General features: G+C 39.5%; 1 protein-coding gene across 1 annotated transcript; it reads left to right on the plus strand.

Moving 5' to 3' along the window:
* The first annotated feature begins 4108 nt into the window (after positions 1-4108).
* sox18 (SRY-box transcription factor 18) lies at positions 4109-10711 on the plus strand. The gene is made up of 2 exons (XM_054608908.1): positions 4109-4936; positions 7115-10711. The coding sequence occupies exons 1-2, from the start codon at positions 4531-4533 to the stop codon at positions 8449-8451; spliced, it is 1743 nt and encodes a 580-aa protein (XP_054464883.1). The 5' UTR covers positions 4109-4530; the 3' UTR covers positions 8452-10711.
* The last annotated feature ends 14097 nt before the right edge of the window (positions 10712-24808 follow it).

Genomic DNA, 24808 nt, shown 5'->3' on the forward strand with positions numbered 1-24808 from the left:
TGTTAACATGAAGTCAACTGCAAGAAATTCTTACTTACTTACTTGATTCAGATTCAACCTTCCAACCACAAATCACACAACCAATTTCAAAATCAAACCAATTCTCTCTCACTTTGACCTGGAAATATCTATTTATCTTTTCAAGACTTGACTACTGGAACTCCCTCCTCTCTGGCATCAACCAACAGTCACTCTCTCATCTCCAACTAGTTCAGAATACAGCAGTTAGGCTTCTCACTGGTTTTAACAGAGGACATCACATCAAACCCAATCCTCACTCCTCTTCATTGGCTCCCTTTCGTTTTAGAAATGATTTTAAGATTTTACTGATCACTTTTAAAGCATGTCTGGGTCTGGCCCCAAAATAAAGGTAGAAGAAATGTTGACCCCTTATGAGCCAGCAGACAGCCGTAGATCTTCAGGCTCAAATCTTAAGGTGACGGTGCTTTTGCCATCTGGGCCCCTCGGCTTACGAACGACCTGCCTGAAGAGAAAAGGCTTGCAGAATCAGTAATCGCTTTTAAATCACTTCTTAAAACCCATTTTTACAGACTGGCTTTTATGTGACGTCGTCGCATTACTGTTTTCAAAGTGCCATATAAATAAAATTATGTTAAAGATCCCAAATTAACAAGTTATATCTCCTTTTCTTTAAAGAACCTATACAAAAACAGAAATGTAATTACAACAATTTAAGCAGGGGAACTTCATGCTGAAACAGAATCTTGAAAAAAATAGTTAATTCATCCGCACTGGGACAATGGCTCCATTGCAGGTTGCATGAATTAGTTTTTACTCCCTCTACAGCCACAATGGTACAATCCCTTTTTGTTCTTTTTTTCACCAAGAAAGATTTTCACGATAGAAGTCCCTCTGAATTCAGTAATCTCAAAAGAATGGCATTAATCGTCACGTCCCACTGATGGGAAGGAGACAAATAAGTTTATATAACTATTCTTTTAAATGTGTTGAATTAAGTGACTGTAGATCTACACAATTAACAAGTCCTTTACCCCATATTGTTGTATTTGTATTAATTTATTGCCAGTGTGATGCCTTATTTTATCATTTCCAATTTTACAACTTATATTTAGATTTAGTTGCAGTTAAGCATGTTTTAAGTAATGTCTTTATATGTACTTTTATCGAAATAAAATGTCCTGTTTTTTTTTATCTTGTGTACACAGTGTGTCCATGCAGAAAAGAAAAAAGAACTCTGTGGACTAGATGCACAACTTACACTATTTCCATAGTATTAACTATGATTTACACAATAATACAAGACACTATAATACATACTCAAAGGGGCATACATTCCATAAAGAAGGTAAAGCAGAAGTTGAGACTCTCAGCTGCTCAATTATGAACTTAAATGTGTATTGTTTCTAGGCGTACAAATACACACACCTTGATACATTTACTATTTTTACTAACAATTACATGAAGATGCAGCAGATACACACAAACACACACACACACACACACACACACACACACACACACACACACACACACACACACACACACACACACACACACACACACACACACACACACACACATGAGGAGCCTGGGACAGCAGTGATAAGTGGGAGTAGTTCCTGGCTGGTAGAGCAGGAGGCTCTGAGACGCCGCAGCAGTCTCCCCTGGAGCTGGGCGTGGGGAGGAAAGTAAGTGTGTATACTGTGCGTACGTGTGTGTGTGTGTGTGTGTGTGTGTGTGTGTGTGTGTGTGTGTGTGTGTGTGTGTGTGTGTGCAGGGGGTCATTATATTGCGGTGGAGGGAGGGGGTTGGGGGGCATGTCCTTGGCAGACAGACAGACACACCACATACAATATTCATCTTAAGAGGTTGTTTAGTTGAGGGAAGAAGTTGAAAATAACATAAAACATGAAAGCAACTTTTTCCTCTCATATTCACTTAGTAGACAGAAGTTGTATCAGTTGTATCAGATTATTGCAGCAAGATATAAAACATACATTGATAAAGTGTTGCAACAACACGGTGAATTAAATTCAACAAGCTGTCAACTTTTCACCATGCCCAGTTTTGTTTCATCATCTTTCTGGATTTATTTTCTCACATTGCAACACTGTTCTGTGACTGATTTTCTGTCAGATTCTGTAAACCAGCACATAAAAGCTCTACTACATATCAATGTATTGACTTCTTTTCTTTTCTATTTTCTGAAACATCAAAATAGTAACTTTGCCCAATTATCTCACGTTCTCTATCAAGTTTGATAGAGAATGTGCATCTGATCATGCAACTCATTCTCATTCCGAATTTGTCACATACATATGCTTTGTCAGGCGTCACTTAGGTTTAGGCAACAAAACCTCTTGGTTGGGATTTGGGTAATAAAGTAAGTTTTGTTCCATAACTTCAGTTACGTAGCCAACGTTGTATATGTTTCATGAGTCAAAGTGACACAAAGTGTTTGTTAAAGCAGACTATCAACCCTGTTTTCCTTCCTACTATTTCATCGCTTTTGGACTAAGTTGTCTTACTTCAGGAGAAGTTTCTCTGAGCATCTCATATTTAGCAGATGGTTTTACTTTGGAATAACTTGAAAGCCCGCTGCGTCTCATGCAGATGCTAAGGGTGCCTTGTTCTTTGGTATCAGACACCAAAGGCTGTGACAAAATGTTGGTACTGATGCCTTTGGAGTGAGACTGAGCTGGTTCATGTTAATGCATGTCTTGTACATTTACTTTGTAATAAATGGCACACCTTAAGTTGTTATTGCCTTCACCCTCAGAGAGCTGATGCTATTTAGGGCTACATATGTACTCATAGAATCTAGGGTTATGATACGTAACTAATATATGTGATGCAGAACAGCAGTATCGTGGTGTTATCTGATGTTGCTATGTTTTACAAAGTACACCAATTTCTTTCTTTGTGCTTGCAGTCCAAAAGTGAAAGGTATCCATTCACAGTTCTTCTAATCTAAAAAAAAAAAGGCAATAGATGAAGACAGAAAATAAGTTTGCAATGAATCCTCCAAATCTTTAATCAAATATCAATATCGATTGTTTTTGGCGTTTGAGTTATTGAATAATCAACCAACTGTTTAATCACTACATGCCTATATTTCATGTAATGAGTTACAGCGCAGTTCAGTATCTTGTGGGAGCAACTGGCTGCTGCTGCATCAATCAAACCTGGAACCCTTACTGTTGCAGCACAATATGCCCCGAACCACCATCAACTTCACCACCCAATCCCAGACCCAGACCGCCTGACTGCCCCTCTTCTTCTTCTTTCTCTCTCTCTCTCTCTCTCTCTCTTTCCCTCTCTCAGTGAGTTGTTGTTAGACTCAGCCACTAATCGCCTTGGTTGGGACTGTGGTTGACTGTGTTACCACTGCCCTGCCCTCAAGTATATACACACACACACACACACACACACACACACACACACACAACACATACTATCTGTGTGCCTTTTCATGTTTTGTCTCTCATTCATTTGCAAATTTAATTATAAATGTGTTGTCTTGTTGTCTTGGTCTCATCTTGTTTCACGTAAGTGTTTCAGAGAGTTTATCTGTGCCGATATGTATGTATGCATGTGTGTGTGCAAATCGATGTGTGTGTGTGTGTGGGTGTGTGTGTGTGTGTGTGTGTGGGTGTGTGTGCACTATAGTTTTTTTATGTGGGCCTTGAATGAGTATGTGAGAAGCTTCATTCTCAGTTGGGCAGAAACAATGGAACCTCTCTGATTACATCTCCCTGTACAGGCGGACACGGCGTGTGTGTGTGTGTGTGTGTGTGTGTGTGTGTGTGTGTGTGTGTGTGTGTGTGTGTGTGTGTGTGTGTGTGTGTGTGTGTGTGTGTGTGTGTGTGTGTGTGTGTGTGTGTGTGTGTGTGTGAAGCTTCAGGGGGAGAAAAGGGTGGCGGTCGTGGAGGAGGAAAGAGGGGGAGGCAACACTTGGACCTGCCCCCCTCCCTTCTTTGCTCTCCCACACACTGGTCTCTTCCTCTTGTGTCTGCCTGGCGTCTCATTGGTGCAGTCCCCCAGCTATATATTTATGTGATTGGTCAGGGCGGGGTATATAAACTCAGCATGGGTCGGTTAAATCTGGCCACAAGTTTCAAAACTTTCAAACAGGGCAGGCAGACAGAGAGACAGAGAGACAGAGAGTCGGACGTGACAGAGGAGAATCAAGCTTTGGACAAACCGCTGCACCACACACTCCAAACAAGAACTGTTGTCTTTTGAGGGAAAAAAAGAGTGAAGAAAAGAGAGGCAGAGTCATTGTGGATCCTTTTCAGGGGGAATATCCTGCACCACAACTTGTTTGTTTTCTCTTTCGTTCTCGTATCCCCACTCCTTTTAGATCTCGATGCTTTGCTTTGGGATTTGTGCTCCAAATCCATCAAATTCCTCTCTTGATCTTTCTCTTTGTCGTCTGAAACCTTTTGAGCAACATTTTTTTTCCAGAACTTTGCAACCCAAAAAACTGAGACAGACGTTTTGCTCACTCCCACTTGGACTAAGAGTTGAATCAAGCCCGGTTCTGGAATGAATTTAGCCGAGCCCAGCTTGTCTAGAGAGACTCTTTTGCACGCCAGCCGGATGTCTCTTGGGGGCCACTGGGCCTCAGGGACCCCGAGCCCTGCTTCTGATTCTGAGCTTGGTTTTGAGCAGAACATCTCTGGGGACTGCAGTTCTAACGATGACCTTGGAAGCGGGAACATGAGGAGAACAGAACCGAGGATTTCTCTGACACCAAGTTCAGGGGGCCAGAGTCCGGACCTGATCCAGGCAGGAGGTGTTTCGCCAGGCACAGCTGATGGGAAGGCTGCAGGGGGAGAGCAGAGGATCCGCAGGCCTATGAATGCCTTCATGGTCTGGGCCAAAGATGAGAGGAAGCGACTGGCCGTGCAGAACCCTGACCTGCACAACGCCGTGCTCAGCAAGATGCTAGGTAAGACGGGGGACAAAAACCCCAATCAGGGCAATATAAAACTGTTACTGAAACTATGTAGAGCATTAAAACTTTCCAGCAAAACCAGACTGGTAAAATCTAGTGAGGAATGACAGCTTTTAAAAAGTTCAATAGAAAGAAATCTGAGAATCATCAGACTATGATCAACTACTTTCTTGGCATTTATTCTGACCTTTGTTGAGGTGTGAAATTTACCAAATCAGGATACAGGTCCTGAAAGCATCTCAACGCTAAGATGATCCTTGCCACATTCTATGATCACAGTGTTACATTTTTTTGGGAAACTGGGCCCTGACCAATTTATATGCCTAAACTAACTTATGTAATTGCATGTCAATATTTTAGCAGTTTTTCTTTTACCAGTATTTATAGCTCAGTGTAATAACCCCACCCTTCTGAGTCGTTGTAGTCTCAATAGGGCTAAAAATACCAATATATAGAACACCATTTAAGAAGAATGGTCAAACTGTCTGACTCACAAATATACACATTTATATGATTACAAAAAATGAATATTGCATTCTTCTTTTGACAAAACTGTCACAAATCATTCATCATTTAAATATGACTTAATAGTGATACAGATTTGGTTCTATGATATTCATATTTGTATGTACAGTATATATGAGAGCAAATGTACAGTTTCATACTAGATATCCACATTAGAGTGGAAAACTCAAACCCCTCCTAAAGCATAAATCCATCCTCCGCTGTCCATCATGTGGTTGTTATACAGTATATTAAACTCCATACTTATGTAAAAATATGGAATCCATTGTGGCAACAACCACTGTTCTCCTCCGCTGAGGAAATTACAAAACTTTCATGGCCACTTTCTGACTGTGCAGCGGATAATGATTCTATAAAAATAAATAAATACTCCATCCAAAATCTTTTCTTACAATTAGTATAATTGAGAATAAATTCAAGAGGATTCAATCAAATGGAGTCATGGGTCAGGGCTTACAGTGCATTTTTGTTGTTGACAGGATTGTGCAAGGACTTTTTTTGTAGTAAGTAAAACGTTCACTTATTTTTTACTTAATGCATTTTCATTTGGGTACAAAGTTAGCATAGACTGAATAATTTTAAGTTTTCTAACTCTAAAGGTGTTAATGAAATTGAACATTTTAACCGTTATACTAAAATTCTTCATATTGATGTCAGGAATAGCACAATTTTTATAGCCATTGAGATTCAAAGCAGAAAGTGTCTGTAAGGAAGCATTTGCCTCAAACCTCTCGGCTGCTGGTGTCTAAAAAGACAATTGGGAATGTCAGCACTGAGTGCAATGTAAGCTATAAGAACATCAGATAAATGTCATTGTGGGAGATTCCTTTAAGTTTCCTTCACTGCTGTTTGGTTTAAATTAGCCCCAACACCCAGAGATCTCCAGGTCACTTTGGCATCGTGGAACCACAAATGCAAATACATTTAGGTAGGTTAATTCTAACACGAAATAATGTGAATGCCAACAACACCAACTGCCCGACTGATTTGGATAATCACTTCCAAGTTATTTCAACGCAAAAATGTTGGCATTTCACTGTTTCCAATTCCTCAAATATGAATGTTTGCTGAGGGTTTGGCTTCTAGGATAGTGATCTAAATGCCTCTGGGTTTTGGGTAGTTTGTTGGACATAATAAGCAGTTTGACTATGTCAGCATGTTTTTTTGAAAATAGTGACGAACATTTTTCACTTTCATGATATTGCGTAGGCCAAGCAATTGGGTTCATACACTTACACAAAAACTGCTTAAGTCTTTGTCTTTAAGGTTCTTGATCGTTCGTGCAGCACGCTTAAAAGAAAAAAAAGTGTATTTCTCAAAACTAGGGTTTTAGCTTATTCCTCAAACACCTGAATAGTCTTTCCAACTTCCCTAATGGATTTAAGTTGGGAGTAAGTGACGTTAACTGTAGCCTCTTTATTACTTTCATCCAAAGTAAGCTTGTATGGCACTCTGCTCCAAGGGTAACTACATTGCAATATAACTATTCTCAAAGTATGTCGTTGTGGGCTTTTTTTGGTTGATGAAGACTTTTGATTAAGATAATGGTTATCAGTGAGATTAATAGCAGTTCTTTTGTTGAGAAACCTCTTTCTCTGCTCAAGAAGCTAAGAGGATGAAAATATAGTGTTCTTTTGTACCTTTCAGGTCAGTCATGGAAGGCCCTGAGTGCAACAGACAAGCGACCATTTGTGGAGGAAGCAGAACGTCTCCGTGTCCAGCACCTCCAGGATCACCCAAACTACAAGTACAGGCCTCGCCGTAAAAAGACCACCAAAAAACTCAAGCGGGTTGAACCGGGGCTTCTGCTGCATAGTTTAGCCCAGGGAGGGGCAACAGGCCTCGGATTAGGACCCGGTATCAGCCCCTTGGGTGCAGAAAGTGTCTCTGGAGGTTCTGCTTATGGACATCATCATCACTCACACCACCTGCTGCATCCTCTTGGGCACTTCAGGGACTTCCAAGGACACCCAGAGCTGGAGAGCTATGGCCTGCCCACTCCAGAGATGTCCCCTCTGGATGTTCTGGAAGACGGAGCTGGGGAATCTGTGTTTTTCCCCCAACATATGCAAGAGGAGGCAGGGATGGGAGGTTGGAGTGGTTACCACCAGCACCTTCACCATCATAACCAACATTACAGCCACAATTACAACAACCACACTCACCACAACACCATGAATGGTGAAGCAACACATAGTCAGGGTTCAGGAATGAGTGTTAGTGCCAGTTTAAACACCTGTTTGAATTCCAGTCTGAGTCCAAGTAGAGATTCCAGAGTTGATTCTAGAATGAGTTCTGTTGAGTCAAATATTACCTTGAGCATGAGCTCTAGGTTAAATCACCCCTCTAATCACCACATTGCCTTAAGGAGTCCTGTAAAGTGCCCACCACCTCTGTCTGACTCCTCCCCTGTTCCCTACTCCCAGCCCTCCATCAGCCTCCCTGAGCTGATAAAATCCCACCAAATTCCACATCAACCCACCGCTCCTGTCAGCTACTTCGGCCAAATGTATGGGAACAACGCTCCGAATGCAGCATACTACATGCCTTCTCACCTGGGGCAGCTTTCACCTCCTCCTGAAACTTCTCCTTCTTCCTGTCCATCCTCTTCCATCCCCACATCAACCTTCCCTCCTCCTTTGCACTTAGAGTCTTCAAATCCAGAGCCCTCTTGCCATTTGGGGTCTTCTTCTGCTGAGTTTTGGTCGGAGGTGGACAGGCATGAATTTGACCAGTATGTAAATCTCGGAAGGAATCGAGAGGAGGCCTACGGACGTGGTGGGGGCTGTGGTGGTGGGTCCAAACCCCTGACTGGGCGCATTAGCAGTAGTGTAGGTAGTAGCATGAATAGCAGTTTAGTTAACAGCGATGTCAGTAGCATTTTGAGTGGTGCTGGTGGATGTGAGGAAGGGAGCAGCCCTCTTATATCTGCTCTTTCTGATGCCAGCAGTGCTGTCTATTACAGTGCCTGTATCACTGGATAAATACTCCATGATCTCATTCCTTATATGTGTTCTTGCATACTGCACACTTTGCTTTGGTTCATTTGAACCATTGTAACACGATCGGTAAGAAGTATTTTGGAAAGAATAGTTTTGGCTCATATTCTTAGTCTTTGCCATGCCATGGTTATCTCTCATAGATTCCAACTGTAAATGTTAAACGTTTTCGAAATGAGGAAAAGAAAAGTGAGCGTTTTCATCATACCAACTCTTAACTGAGCCAGCGCTGGGTAGACCGTAGACCAATTGGCTGGCTAGTTAAGCAGCTTCCCCTTATAGCTACAGCCTAGTGTGGCTCGATGGTAACTTATGACCCATGGAATTGTTTGCAGGATTTGTGGGGAAATGCACAAATTGCAAGCTCATGGCATCTTTAAAGGCAGAAGCTCTAGCAGAAAGCTTTGGGCTTTTGCTAAGCAATTGAAAAATCAGCTACTGTCAGTCAATTAGCTCGCATAGCAGATGAAACTCACCATTTCTGTAGCATTAATCCAAGCTTGATGCATTTTATCAAGAGATTGCCTGTTGATCCAAATGAATAGTATAGAAAAAAGTATGCTGACCTAGTGCATTGTCCTGCATAGGTTATATTTTCACTTTAGTCACTCAAGGTGCTTCTTAGAAAAAGAAATACTGTAAATGCTGGGCATATCAACAAAAGGACAGCTGGAGAGAACCTTAAAATACAATTGTATTTTTTAGTAACTTATCACCTGGAAGTTTTTCTGGTGGCTAATTCTAGGGTTTTAGTTTATCAACTAGCGCTTGCTTTAGTTTAGGTGCCTACCTGCTCGAGCCTGTTTCATATGTTTTGTTTCTCTGCACTCTAACCCGTTCTGGTGACGGACAGTACTTATAAGAAGATATACAAATAAAATCCTTTCTTTAATTGCACTGTATGTAATCTGCTCATCAGAAAAATCCCAAACTACAACAAATAGGAATAACAATATCATCTCATCTCATTTTTGACATTTCATCTCAGGATCAGACAAATACTCATTTCCACTGAATTTCATAAAGTTTAGGTCAATTATTTTGTTCTTTAAATGGGACTTGAAGGACAATGGAGGAGAAACTCTGTGGATTAGCAAGAGAAAAAGACTGGATGGGAGAGGCTTGATCCCACCTACACAAATCTCTGTTTTGTCGGGAAAGCCTTGGCAACAGTCCCAGAGTAGACCACTGATGTCTCCCACAAACTATCAGGATGTTTTACAAGCCGAGTCGGGGTTTTCTGACCGTGATACATGCCATTCCATCTCTGTCTCAGTCCCTGACAGGGCCTCATGTCAAATTCCATGCCAAAATGTGGAAGTTTTAGTTGTTTTACGTACTGGAAAACAAAGATATGTCAATGATTCAAAGGTCATTCTTTTCAACCAGTAAGCCTCTGTAGTATAACAAGCATATCATTTGTTTCAACAAAAATGTATTTTTAAAGTTTAAAAAGAGTAATTGAGTCCTACAAATAACATTAAATTGGGTTCTACAATGCATGTGTCATTGGAACATGTCTTATGTGGTATATGAGAATAGCTACACTTTTTACTTTAAAATCCATCATATCTATTTGTAGCTTTATACAAACCACATAAATATTGATGAGCTGTTTGACCAATCTAATTACACTTTGTTGCAGTTTTAATTTCATTTAAAAATTCAAGGATAATGTTTCATGTGTTGAGTCTTATACTTTTTGGAAATCTTGTTTTGATGTAGCCTTTTAATATATATAGATCACGGATTCTGTCTATTGGCAGAATGTGAAGGAGAAATTGAGACTATGAAATGTTCTTTTTGCACTGGGTTTTAGAAGCAACACTACTTATTATAGATCAAATGTCCATAATTTTGAATATGTATTTGTACAGATAGCACTGTGTTTGTTTTGTAGATTTTGTTTTATACATTTCTTTTCTCAAATGAATAGATCAACATTTTAGGAAATGATTTGCTCTCTTGCTAAGAGTTAGATGAGAAGATCGATTGCGTGCCTCACACCGGCTTCGTTTACGCGAGTATAAACTTATTTTCTTACTTACTTATGCCACAGACAACAAAGTGATAATGATATTCACGCTCTTGGCAAGAAAGGGAGTGAGTATATTTCCCCAAATGTGGAACTATTCATTTCAAAATTATTTGAATATTAAAGCATTGGAGCCGTGAGTTTCCACTTGCCATCCAAAATGTTGTTAATTGTGTTTGTGTAAACTTGCCTTCAAAATAAAATCTTGAATCGTAAAGATCTCTTGTTGATCTATATTGTTCTTTAATGGGTTACATGTAACACTTTGCTATTCCAGTCACATTAGCAAAACAGAAACAGTTCCCTCCCAGACCAATGTTATTTACCTTAGTGCTGGAAATGAAAATGAGAATTTGTGGTTTTGTTTGTGTTGAGAAAAAAAAAAAAAAAAAAAAAAAATCAACAGGTGTAGATTCTGTGGAGGTCTCACTGTATGTGTTTATGTAGCATCTATCCTGTAATATTTGTGTATACAGCTCTTTTACCAAGAGCAGAAGTCTCTCTTCAAGGATTTATCCTGCATCTGTTCTTCATTAGTCCTACAGACAATACTTTTTTTGTACTTGAAACAGAAGAACAAAATGGTCTATCTTGTACAGTGAAACCAGTTATATTTACCACACCGTTCCTTGTGGCTAACATTGGCTGAAAACAGAGCAATAGTAGATTTTTCCTGACATTTTCTCTACAGGATGGAGCCGCAGAGAAGCAGCAGTTCAAGCAAAATATTTAACAAATACTTCTACATCTGCATTTGACATTCTTTTCTGTTGACACCAACAGAGTCTTGTTTCCATTTTAATTTACTGTGACACACAAAGAACATCAGAGAGACAGGCGTTTTTCTTTGGAGTACAATAACTCTGGGGCTTTTGGTAATAATTATCTGAAGAAAAAAAAAAAGAAAAAACACCCAAGATTTTGGAATTAAAACAAAGGACATTTTCTCAGCAGTCGTATAAAGACAAATTAAAACCAGGGTTTTCCAGTGACTGTGATGCTTTTAAATCCGTCGGACAGGGATGATTTTAAAATTTTCTGTAGAAAATGGTTTGTTTGTGTCTTTAAATTCTGCTTAATGAAATAATGTTACAAAGTAAACTGTACCTAATGTAAACTGACTTAAACTAATTTGGCTGAAATAACAAAACAAATCTACATTTTGTTATGTTTTTGATCCAAAGCGAGTTTAATCTTAACACCTGAGAGCTGGCCAAGACAACGGCACCCGAACAGCAACATTTCATTCACTTTTGTCTGCTGAAAAAAAAAATACATGTTGGTTATGCAGCTGGGCAAACCCATGAAGCATTTTGCAACATTAGTGGAGATCCCAGATTTTCAAAAGAAATCAGGCTGACCTTTGGGGATATGAGCATAATATGGTACACAAGGCATCCAGAATGTAGCCATTCCATGCACAATAAGTATACTGTACAGTACAACCATGTGCATTGGTGTTATTCTGGGTGCCGCCACTAGCCCAAAGCGTGTCCGAGAGCTGCTAACTGAAGCTGCTGAACAGCCCTCACTGGCTGAGATCTGCACCCCCATACTTGTCGGATCTAGAAGCCGTACTGTACACGGGCCAGATTGTGAGAAAAGATTGTGGTTCGGGTCAAAATAAGTACATTTGTTACAAAAAATGACTACGCTTGTTAGGTAACTTACGTATGCAGTATAAGTCAAGCACATAAGTAACGTAACAGAAGTAAGGTTAAATAAGTCAATGTTGACTTGGTTTCACACAAACAGCGTTCTCCTGGTTGAGAGTGTTGAAACAATCCCCCCCAACCTCCTCCTCTAGCGGACTTTCTTCCTTTTTTTACTAAGTCAGTTTCTCTGACCATCTTATAATGTTGCAAATTAGTTTACATTGGAGTTAGTTGAAGTCCCGGAGCGACTCATAAATAGGCTTAAGGGTGCCTCAGTATGACAGTATCAGATGACGAATGTCATTTTGATGAGGGACTGAGAATGGTTTGTTATAGCAAATTGCTAAGAGCGGTTCAAATTCTATACTTTTTCCTCTTATTTAAGCTTGTCGCAATTTTTCTGTGGCATCCTCCAGAACAAACATAGTAATTGCAGTGTACACAAGTTGTATTTCTCAATGTCCACTGTGAAAGCTGTTGATGTCAGTTCTCATGTCTCCTGGTCTCCGGATGGAAAAGAGGCAGACAAGACGAAGGAAGGGCGGGAAAAGGAGGAGAAGAGGAGAATACAGGGGGGAATCAGAAAGACAATCAACTCAGTGTTTGTGCAGCACTGTAATCCTCTGTGATCTGCTCTGATTCTGTCCTCTCCAGCTTCAGATCCGACGCTAAACTAGTTTGGCTCAGCAAGACAGTTTTTCCCTAAACTAATCGCTGACGGACTAAAAAGAAAACATTTGGAACAAGGAAAATCTGTTTTCTCATTCTGATAGACTTTTTTCATCCTTTTTTTGTGTCAGTTATCGGCCTATTATTCCCTCTCAGCCCCTCAGTCACTATAATTTTCTTTTTTTCTTTTGTTTCCCATGAGTTGAATTCCTCCCTCTTGTTTCCTTATGTCTTTGTAATCTACTACATTTCTTTCTTCCACTTTTGTATTTTTCATCTATTCTTCCTTTCTCTGTCCTTACCTTTACCTACTTCCCCCATAACATTATATCTCCTTTATCTCTATTACGACTGTCTTCTTCTCTCCCACCATTTTGATACATTCCCTTTTACCAACATTTATTTATTTTCCTGCTTTTTCACTTTTGTTATTTTGTTAACTTATATATTTTACTTTGTTCACGTATATATTTTAAGTCCGCGATGAAGTGTTTTTTTTTGCGGAAAGCCTTCTCACAACCTTAACCCCGTGGTGTATAATTTATAATGCCATGTTAAAATCTTAAAATGCGTTCTGATGACATGCAGAAAGGTCAGGAAATGTCGTGCCATTTATACACCTTCCCATGAGATCTGGTCTTTCTATCCTTCTTCTTTTTTGTCCTGTTGTTCCACATCTTTCACGTTCTGTCTTATTTTTACCACATTCACTCTGTTTCACCCCATTTAACCCTTTTTTCACCTCAGTCCCCCGCTCACTCTCGCACTCCTTGTCTTTCTCTCTCTTTTTGTCTGACGTGCAACTTTTTTGTATTAACATTTCCATAGGATTCAATTATCTTTTGGTGGAGAAGAGAAGGATGTAGATGACTTAACTTGGCTGTCATTTATTGTAGTCAGTGTGTGTGTGAGGGTTTTTAACAGTGTTTGTGTGTGTGTATGTGTGTTACTGCGGTAATGACAGGAATGTGAGCAACGAGGAGGAAACTCCTGTGGAAGTTTGGGATGTTTGGAAAGGGTGTGTGTGTTTTGGTGTGTGTGTGTGTGTGTGTGTGTGTGTGTGTGTGTGTGTGTGTGTGTGTGTGTGTGTGTGTGTGTGTGTGTGTGTGTGTGTGTGTGTGTGTGTGTGTGTGTGTGTGTGTGTGTGTGGGTGTGTAGAGAGAGAGAGGAAGAGGTGTATATTTTTGTGGGAACACCTCACCCCGCTGCTCATTACCGTGACTGGAAAAGATAACACAAGGCTGGATTCCCCTTCTCCAGCTGGAAATGAACACACGTGAGCTTCCAAGGTGTGTTCATGGCATGTGTGTAAAACTATTCATGTATGGTTTCAAAGGAAATCTGCCAACAACTTCGTAGAAAATGAGTACATGATTGGTGATTTCTATATTATTGTGCTCACAGTGTGAATTTGTAGTGAATAAGAACCAGAGACAGACATTTAAGATACATATGGAGATAGATGCTGGGCAAAAGACAGGGGGAGAGGCAAAGAGAATAACATTTGTACATACATTTGTGAGAAAGAGAGAGAGAGAGAGAGAGAGAGAGAGACTGATTAAGAGAGAGATATTTTGCAAGAGAGTTAGAGAGAGAGAGAGCGATCAAGAGAGAGATACTTTGCAAGAGAGTTAGAGAGAGAGAGAGAGAGAGAGAGAGAGAGAAAGAGAGAGATTTTCCCGTCTCTTTCTGTCTCTGTGGTGTTTTATTGGCCACATGTGGTTAGGATGTCAGATCAGTCACCACAACTACACACTGACTGTGTGTGTGTGTGTGTGTCTGTGTTTGCATGTGTGTGTCTGCGGTCGCCCATATGTGCGTGATTTCTGACTGATGTGAGATGACAGCTGGTTTACACTGCAAATGTGTTTGTTTGTGAGTTTCTGCAATTTGCAGCTTCTTTGTGTGCACTGTGATGTTCTTGCTTGGAAGTTTGTGTATCTGTTGTGTGTATGTGTGTCCAGTATATGCATGTATGTGTGGCTGTGTGAGTGTGTACGTGTAATTATACTGTGCGTGTGTGTTAATGACCAAAACTTTCTATTTAATGTCCATATGGTTTTGAATTTCCAGTCTGACTCTAACCACTGAACATGAAATAATGACGTGTGTGTGTGTGTGTGTGTGTGTGTGTGTGTGTGTGTGTGTGTGTGTGTGTGTGTGTGTGTGTGTGTGTGTGTGTGTGTGTGTGTGTGTGTGTGTGTGTGTGTGTGTGTGTGTGTGTGTGTGTGTATTAAATAGGAATTGATGACAGATACAGCCGAGACTAAAAGTCTCTCCTTGGGATTTTGTGTGCAGATATGTGAGTTGTCTGTGAATGTCTTTTGATATTTTCTTTTTTATCTTTAAATCTATGTACATATCTACTGTATCCATCTGACCATCTGTTTATCGGTGGGATTTGACAGAATGATTTAAGTATGTTCATGGAGGCTCTTGTATGGAGACCCTAGTTGAAACTGTAGCTAGATGGAATCATATAGTAATCTCCATATTAATATAAAACAGAAGATCATTTGGTTGCAGAGCAGTGAGTCTTCAAGCCTCAAGATGTGTTGCTTTGGTCTGTTTCACTTTAAAGCAAACTTGACCAAAGACAGAAAATATATTTTAACTTTTCTTTCTGTCTTGATGGATAAACACTTTGGAGGGTTGTGTCTCTACTTTCTCCGATCGAAAATAAAAAATACAAAAGGGGCAACAAATTAATAACTTTTGATATATTCATACTATTATTTCGAACTGTTAAAATGCCACAATAACAATATTGTGGCCTTGATTATATTGGCCAATATAGCCTATGAAAAGACCCTAATATCTGGGTCTCCAACAGCATCACCCTAATAGCTAGTAAATAGCAACAGTTATCAGTTACTTCCACCTCTAAGTAATTAGTGAAAACTGGAAAGACTATTCAAGTGTTTGGGGAATAGCCCACAACATCATTTTGAAAAATCAAAGACATTCTTAAAGACATAAAGCTAAAGAGTTTCTGTGTGAGTGTATTAACACATGATTGATGGTGGAGTTTGCTGCAATAAAAGGGGCACCAAATTGGTCAGGGTTGGCTCCTGGCCAAATATAAACTGCTATTTACCCTTAAGTTAGCAGCTCTGTCCCACTTTTTATTTGTTTATCAAGGATAACTTTGACTCATTCATTTGTTCACAACCTCAAATCTTTTACTCTTTTAAAAGTGAAAAGTAAAAAAAGAAATAAATCCTTCCTCTGTGTTTATTGTCTCGGTAAGTTAAAGGCATTTTTATTGTATTCAATTAAACAGCATTGTGTTGAAATAACTATTAACATTCTTAAATGAAAAGGCATGATATAATTTATGTTATCTAAAAACCTTTTGCAGGTTAGCCAGAAACATTAGTCGGAGGCAGTTTTAGACAGTTTGGATTTACAGTTAATTAGCTACCTAGCAATAGTTGATAAGGCTGATAAAGTTTCTTATAATCTAGATGGAACCAAACTCATTTTATTTGGTTGTGTGCATGCCTGGTGATCAGCTCCATTGTTTGTACTTCGCCTGCTTTATGGTTCTGGGTGGACTAGATGATGTCATGGGGGGGTTCTCTCTTTCCCTCCATGCAGCAGGATATCAGGCTCCCCTCCATACCCCCACTGCTTCCTGTTTCCTGTCTCTGTAGGAAGTAGCTCTGCATTCACTTCCTGTCAGAGGGGCTGATGGGGACAGGAATGGAGTGAAGGTTTAACAGCTTGTAATAATATTGACCGTAGCAGGTCACAGAAAAACTCTTTGTCTTTCTACATAAATCATAAAGCACTTTTTTAGGAACTGTAAAGAATTGAAGCAGTTTCAAAGATTTAAAAAAACAACACTTCAAGTAATACAATAGTATTAAAAGTGCAGAACATGAAACATCAAACAATGAGGTCAAGGAAAGTAACTATACGATTATTCCAGCCTCTGTTTTGGATTAAAACTGTCAACCCAATTGGGAGGAAGCTGAATTGTGTTTTTAGCAACTGTAACCTGGTGCCAGTTGTTCTGGAAAGAGAACTCAAAGAAAGAGAGAATGACCCCTGACCCTGCCTTTACTTTTAATAGACATAAGGGCCTGACACTAACTGAACTTCCCTCCTCCCACTGCCCTTTATCTTTCTCTCCACCATATCCTCATCTCCTCTTCTTCTTTTGTTGTCTTCTCTCTCTGTGTCACTTATTCTTTTGGTCTGTCCTTGTCCTTTCTTCAGTCACTTCCTCTATTGCTGGCATCGCCAAAAAGAGGGCAGCGGTCCAGACCAAAATTCATAGTTCTATCTTGACCTTTACCAATTTCTGATAAATTAATAAGAATGAATAATCATCTTTAAGGAGCGTTGTTGTTTTGGCTATATATCGTGCTGGGCAGCTAATCCAATTAAAACAGCAATATCTTCACTCAATCAAGCCAATCAAATAAATTGCTTATTGTTTGCTTGAGATAACATCAGCGTATGAGAGATGAGGGAGAGACGACAGCATGGAGCATGAAGCAACTGATCTGCTCTGGTTATGACTGTTTTTTCCTGGTCTACCCAAAGTAGCATTTCACACCTTGACCATGATTGGAGCTGTGAGTAAGCTTTCTGAACTTTAATTAAACCAAGTATTGTTCCAGCCTCATCCAATGAGCACATGCATCAGAGTGACACCAACTCCATTCAAGACATATTAAAACTACTGGCAAGCAGTCACAGTTGATTTATTACAACAAAAGCTGTCTAGGTTAGAGAGACCGAGCATCCCACTCTCACCAATAAACAGCTGAATGAGACAACAAGATGTAAGTCATTTTGTTCTTTTTGCATAAGATCGCCTTTCTTGCTTTTTGCTTATCATCTTCATGAATATGTTACGCTCTGAACAAGTGACACAGCATGAAATGTGAGGGAGATCACTTAAAGTGGGTTTGCGGGGAGGTCGATGGGTCAAACAAACCAAGGACTGGTTGACCAGTGGAGGTTCTCCTCTATTTTCTTCCTCCTTCCTCCTTCCTCCACCATCTCTCCTCTCTTCCTCCCTCCCCCTCTCGTCAATGGGAGCCAAGGTGTGGGTGTTAAACCTCTGAGGTCTGCTGGTTTGGTGGCCTTGGCTTTGAAGGGCTTGTGGGTTGTGGGTTCAGATCCCGGGCATGCCGGACCGCTAACCTTGACTAGTGGAACCTATCTATCACCGTGGAAAAAGCAGCCAATCCGTGAGCCAGAATGTGAGTCAGCAGGAATCCAGAGAAACAGTTCAGTTTTATTTTATTCTAGTTAGTCAATTATCAGAGTCATGGATCCATTTTTAACTGATCTGCTCCATATTTAATTTATTCCTCAGAATTTTCCAATGTAATTTGGAAAGATTGACAGAATGTGCTAAAGATAAAGTGTAAAAACAATGGAGATAAAAATAAATTTTAAAAAACATGAGAAATTGAGAAACAAATATGCATAATAAAGTGTGTCAACATTCAATCTGGTATGAAATGAAAATGGCAAAAGTGAAGAAATATTTTAAAAGGCAGTAAACTGATAATAAAGAAGAAACCTAAAGAAAACCTAAAAAAAGTTTATTAAGAAATTAGAAAAGGTGAGAAAATGTGAAATTGGACAGAACATTGGGAGATTCAAAGACACTAAATAGAATGTCAGAAAAAAGGCTCATTATTTGGTTGACTGCACGTTTCAAACATTTTGTTTAAGGTGAAATTGAGATTTTAGTCAATGTGATTTTGCGGTGTTTGGAAGTAGAAGCGCTACAAGTAGCACTGTTACTAATCTAACCACATTTTTCAGTCGTGGTATCTCCATTGTTTCCGATTCAAATAGCTTCTCAGTAGTTTAGCTCTTTTATTGATTACATAGTGTGGTAGCATCCACTGCTATATTTTCCTAACCATGTCTGAAGCTCAAGCTCAGCGAATCTTTCTGCTGTGGTCTGAAATAAAACTGTTAAGGATCAGTGTGGCACCAATGTGGTTAAACAACTTTTGCTATGTTTTGCCTGTAGCTTAACTTGCTACATTTTTCTAGGGATAGCTTCAGTGTAGGGAATCTTCATTTAATATAGAGTAACTAGTAGCTTGGTTCACTATACTTTCCAAATAGACTTTCCAACACTTTCTTTATGTTTCACTTAAACTGGTTCAGACTTTCCTGAACAATGACCAAATAAAACCACTTTACTTGTCACCTATTCCAGTTTTTTAACATTATGTTAATTCATACTCATATCCCTCTTGCTCTTATTTTCTCTAGTTGTTTTCAATTTTTGAAAGTCTTGCCTTTTTCTGGTTCTATCTCTCTCCCTCTCTCCTTGTAATCCTCTTGTGTTTTATCCCTACATTTCCAAGCATATCACAACAAATCAAAAAAGCATGGGAAAAGCGGCATAAACAGAGAAAAACACAACCCAAATGAAAGACAACGGCCCGTGTGAGTACAGATGAGGACATTTATATGGATATCAGGCTCTCTGTGGTCTCAAACATCCATTTTTAAAACAGAAAAGTACCCGTGCTATTTGGGGATGAGTGGCTCCAAAACTTTCAGTTATAATTCAGTCTATTTATCTTTCTGGCTTCCCTGGTTCCCTAAACCTACATGCAAGTCTAAACACCGGGTTTATGAGAGCAGTGCTGATGTGGAAATCTTCTAAAATTAAACGGAATTTCAGCCCATTTTTATATATTTGTCTGTTGTTGGTTTTGTCCGCTGTGTTGTCACTATAACAGGCACTGACGCCGCGTGGGAGTGTGTGTGTGTGTGTGTGTGTGGCGTGGTGACCCAGCATGACGCCGTAGTAAGCATTGCACATGGCTGCCAGCAGACAGAGAGAAAAGCAGTGTGGGAAATTCAAAGAAAAAGACAAAAAGAGGGATGGTGAGAGTGAAAAAAGAGAGCAAGGAAGGAAGAGAGTGGAAATAAATGGAGAAAAAAAACTTAAGGGGCAAACATGACAGGAAAGAAAAAGAGAGGGAAATGCAAAGAAAAATAATTAGTGGACAAAAAAGTGAAAAAAGTGAAAATACACACAATATGTGTCCTAATCCTGAAAAATCTAATCGTGGTTTGCATTTGCAATTTATGAAAGATAACTTAAACAAGAAATGTGAAAACCTTAAAGATATGAAAGGCTCAAAGGCTCTTTGTTGACACCCAGAAGATGGCCGCCTTTCATCATACAGCAACATGGTTGAGAGATTGAGAGAAAAAGGCTTTAAAGATATGTATTTTATTTTTATTTTTTTTAATTAAGGAGAAATCTACAGACATAAATAGGCAAAGTGTAAGTAAACACCATAATGTGTATTTTGGATGTTTTCTGTCTGCTAGTCTGAAAGAAGACTTGTTATGGAGTCAAAATAGCCAAAAATCTCAAAATGTATAAAATTATGTTTTTGACTGTAGTGTCTCGCCTGTTTGTGCATGAATTGTATTCCTTGTATTTCCTGTTAGAGAAAATCTAAACATACCAATCAACGCTAGTACATATATACGTGATAGTGATAGTATACAGTGTGTACTATAAATAAGACTTGGCAACACAGAAAGAAGTATAAAAAAATACATCCGTCAATCTTTTCTGGTCATTCTTTTTATTGTTTTTCTTCTTCTGTCATTTTTTCCCTTCTCAGGTTTCCCCCTCACTATGTTTCCCAACATATCATTGGCCTCGGTGTGTTTGAGTGTGCGTGTGTGTTTATGTGTGTCTGGAGCCATGGGATGAAGTGTGTGGTTACCCACTGGTGTGACCAGGGACACAAGGGCACCTCGCTATGTCTGTCTCTCTCTCTCTCTCTCTTTCTCTCTCACACTCATTTTCTGCTGCCTCGACCTTCTCCATATGTGATCTGTAATATCTACGGAGGTAATCTGTACTCTGAATCCTGCAAAAACTGCTGTGTCCGAAATCTGGAAAGGAAAAAAGTCCACCATTACTCATCGTTTGGGTAAGAAAATATAACTATAATGTGAATAGTTTTTTGTAGTTTCTAAAGACTTTCTCACGTCTGAGTTAACTAAAAACATTGTTGAATGCTCCTTTACAAATTTCAACATTTGACACTGATTCCATCTAGAACATATTATTTATTATTTACCTACTAGGTCATTAGCAGTTCCTGCACACACTTTTCCACATGTTCCCAGATGGTGTAGGGATTCAAACCAGCAACCTTCCAAGTACAAGCATCCCTTGCTGAGCTTCCAAACCCTAAAAACCCAATCTGAACCTCTTAATCGTCATGTCTGAAGCCAGGAGAACCACCAGCGCAAACTGCTGTAATCCAATCTACTCCCAAGAGATCTCGAGCTCTCAGTGGTTCCGAGGAGCTTCCAGGTTTCTGGACAGTGACCACGTTTTCACAGGACTGATTTCTGCTGTGGCATCCAAGACCAGTACAGTAAGAACCAGACCTCCAGGTCAAGCTGGAAAGAACAGTAAATGGGAGAAAGGCCTTAGTTGTATTTTTGTGTTTGCAAACTATTTACCCAATAGTCATTATTTTTCCTTATTGTTATTTATGTCTGCTCTGTAAGAATGACATATCTTCTTTATGTGTTGGGCTACAGAAATTAAATTGACCTGACTCAATACTAAATAAAAAAACATTAAAGTAAAGTCGGGGGCCTGTGGCTCTTCTATTCCCTACCCTCCTACTTCTGGTGGCCGGACCACACCCTTCATTCGATCTCAACTACACACGTCCTAAAGTTTGTGGCTAAATTTTACATGGTTGTTACAAAATCTGTCCACAGAGAGACAGACACACACACACATATCCTGCAAAGTATTCAAAACTGATATTTGGTATTTCCTGCTATACAAGGTGTCCCAGGAAACCTGGTGTATTAATAATTAGGTTTGAATCAAAGTCAGCATAGTGAGGAGGCTGCGATGGATGGATAAGTATCAAATACAAAAAAAATGTATTACACTCATCTTCTAAAAGCCTACAGTGCTCTTTTATTGAGTCTGTTTGAATTGTGAGCTTAGATTAACTGTCACAATAAACACATATGATGAACTAGAGTTAAAGAAAAAGAGAAGTATCAAAATGTACAAAGCTTTTAAAACACTTCTGCAGAAAAATCTCTTCCCTGTTTCTCTGGCCTTCTGCTCAGTAGTCCAAAACTAATATTTCATATTAATGTGTGTGTTCATATTGTAAATGATGTAATTTCCTGTTTTCCTCTGAGATGTCATGTCCCCTAAGGTTATAGGCACACACACACACATACAGTAGGAGGAAGCAGTAGTAAGCAGCAGTGACGTCAGGTTGATGTGTGATCAACAGCCGGATGAGAAGACAAGTCATGGATAAGGTCAAGGTGTCCCTCACAAACACACACACACACACACACACACACACACACACACACACACACACACACACACACACACACACACACACACACACACACACACACACACACACACACACACACACACACACACACACACACACACGCACACACAAAACACACACACATCATGGATGCTGGAACAGAGCTGAGTATGGTGCTCCAGCTTTCCTTCCAAAGGAAAGACAGGGAAGAAGAATGAGGGAAGGAACAAAGAAAAATGTATTTTTAATTCATTTATTTTTCATATTTGTTTCAAGAAACAGGAAGTCCATATGTTTGTGTCCCAGGTCTCCTGTGTCTTAGCCAGAAAGTTGCACTTGAACACATTGTGAAGACTACAGCCAACGACTTGACTTTAGTCGTTTGCTTGCTTTCCTCACTTCTGTTTTTCTTAACGTGCACTGATTCACTTAGGCTGAACAGCCAATCAGAGTGATTTATCTCACTGAAGGGATCCGCTGCTGATTCAACAAGCTTAATCAGCCAAAAAGCTGCCGAAAGGGGCAGACTAGTGCCAACAGTGTGGGACACAGCAAAAAAACTGGAGCCACAGCGCTCACAGACAGCCCTATATTGGTGTGTCAGGGATTTAGGCAGTGATTGTTGATCCTTTAGTTCGATAGGAAGGTATTTGTTTTTCTTGTATTGGCTTTGGCTTTTTGCCAGCTGAACGGCTGCTAATTTAAGTTAGACGAGTAGGAATTGTTTGGCGACATTTTTTTGATTTTCTTTATGTGCCAGCCTCAGTTTATTAATCTCATATTGTGTACTTGTTTTCCTTGTTGTTGCTTATTTTCTGTGGTGCTTTGACAATAAATGGAATTCTAAGCCATGTACAACACTTTATGTTCTGTGCATAAACTGGTATAGAATTACTGCTTTTTTATTCTGAAATTGTGGAGAGGACCTGTGTATAAAACACAAGTGACCTGTTCTGTAACATCTGCTCTACTTCCGTTATCTGCTTTTTAGGCTAAACTAAAACAAACGAAGTACGCAACGGCAAACAATAGGTAGAGCAAACATAAAAGATGACAGAGAGGGAGAATATAAGTTGTTTGTTAGCAATATTACTTTGCTGTTTGTCTTTTTTATCATGTACATTTGGTTTGTGTACAGGTAGTCTTTTAACCCATAAACCTGGGTCTGACTTTCTGATGTTGTTCGACTGGAAAAAATGTTCTTGGTAGAAAAAGCAAACCTGAACCCATAAACCTGGGACACCTCCAGGAGCTTCTTGGAGCGGCTCTGATGTTGTTTCATTGAACATTACACATTGGAAGGAGCTTTTATCCAAAGGTTCTGAATGTGTGGTCTGCTGCTAGAGAAACTAGAAAAAATAGAAACTTGGATCTTTCTAGAAGCTTTTACGGCTAACACAGCGATTCAGCTGAGAACAAACAGCAGCTGCATACAAATAATTATCAGGTGTTTTATGGAATGCTTTGCGGAAAATAACTTAATCAGCCCAGTTTCATTGAACACACACTCACTTGTATCTTTTCAGCATAATGTTTTTTTAATTTTGCTGTCATATTCTTTTTCCACCGACTACGACAATATTAATCCGAGGTATCATCTGTTGTCTGTGTTTTTGCCTGCACTGCCAAATACAGTGCAAGCAAGCAGACTGTCTACTGTTGAATTGATTCCAAGTCATTTAGCAGGAGAATAAATACTGGATTCACAGCCCACTGCTTTCAGTAAGTCATTTTAATCTAATCATAAATTATAAGTGTTATAGCATTGCATTTTCTCACTGCACACCTCATCTGCAGGGCACCACCAGCCAACAGTCATTTGTATAGAGAAGGGGAGGTTAAGTCATTGATTTGCAAGAAGGCCTTCAGTACTGTACTGAAAAACTATGGTTTTGAGCGCTTAACAAGTCAGTGTGCACTCGTGTCTGACTCAAGTCCAAGTGATGTGACTTGAGTCCTCAACTCTAAAAGTTAGTATAACATCACCAGCAGCTGCTTCCTACATGAGGAAGCAAACATAAAATAAAATAACATCCTTATCTGTAAAGTCCATTCAGTTACAAAGAGTAAAAGTAAATGAACAGTAATTTGAAGCCACAATAGTAAACAAAATAACCACAAGGAAGAGGCTCCAGCCTTTCTTTAGTTTGGAGATCATCTCCGGTGATTTCACCCCTCTTAACCCGATGACTTAAACACTATTTGGTTTGGACAGTAGACAGTAAGAAATACAGTCTAAGTATCTAAAGTTATTTCAACTAGTATTTTGCTCAGGTTTGGTCCGATTCAAAGCTCTCGGTTTGAAGCCATAAGAGCTTCTAGAAAGATCCAGGTTTTTATTGCTAGTTTGCTGAGGCCAAGAGGTCCACCAAACCACAGAGTGTGACCTAGAGACTTGGTGGCAGTTTGTTTTAAAACTGCACAGTATGTGAGACTTTAGATGGACTCTTATGCAATGGTACAGTTATAAAATACAACATATGAGACTCTATCAGAGATAGAACGATAAGATTATATCAAACGTTGTCCCTGGTGTTTCAATGTCCATCAACCTCTAATAAGATGGAGACAGCAGTACTTAAGGAATACGTAAACCAAGAATTAATATAGCCAATATTGTGAAATATTTTTCCTAC

Source organism: Anoplopoma fimbria, chromosome 12, assembly GCF_027596085.1.
Source record: "Anoplopoma fimbria isolate UVic2021 breed Golden Eagle Sablefish chromosome 12, Afim_UVic_2022, whole genome shotgun sequence".
NCBI lineage: Eukaryota > Metazoa > Chordata > Actinopteri > Perciformes > Anoplopomatidae > Anoplopoma > Anoplopoma fimbria.

Excerpts from the sequence above, each read along its gene's own strand:
- sox18 (XM_054608908.1), top strand. The coding sequence starts at position 4,531 with ATGAATTTAGCCGAGCCCAGCTTGTCTAGAGAGACTCTTTTGCACGCC. Across the intron at positions 4,937-7,114 it reads CGTGCTCAGCAAGATGCTAG|GTCAGTCATGGAAGGCCCTG; the intron begins GTAAGACGGGGG and ends TGTACCTTTCAG.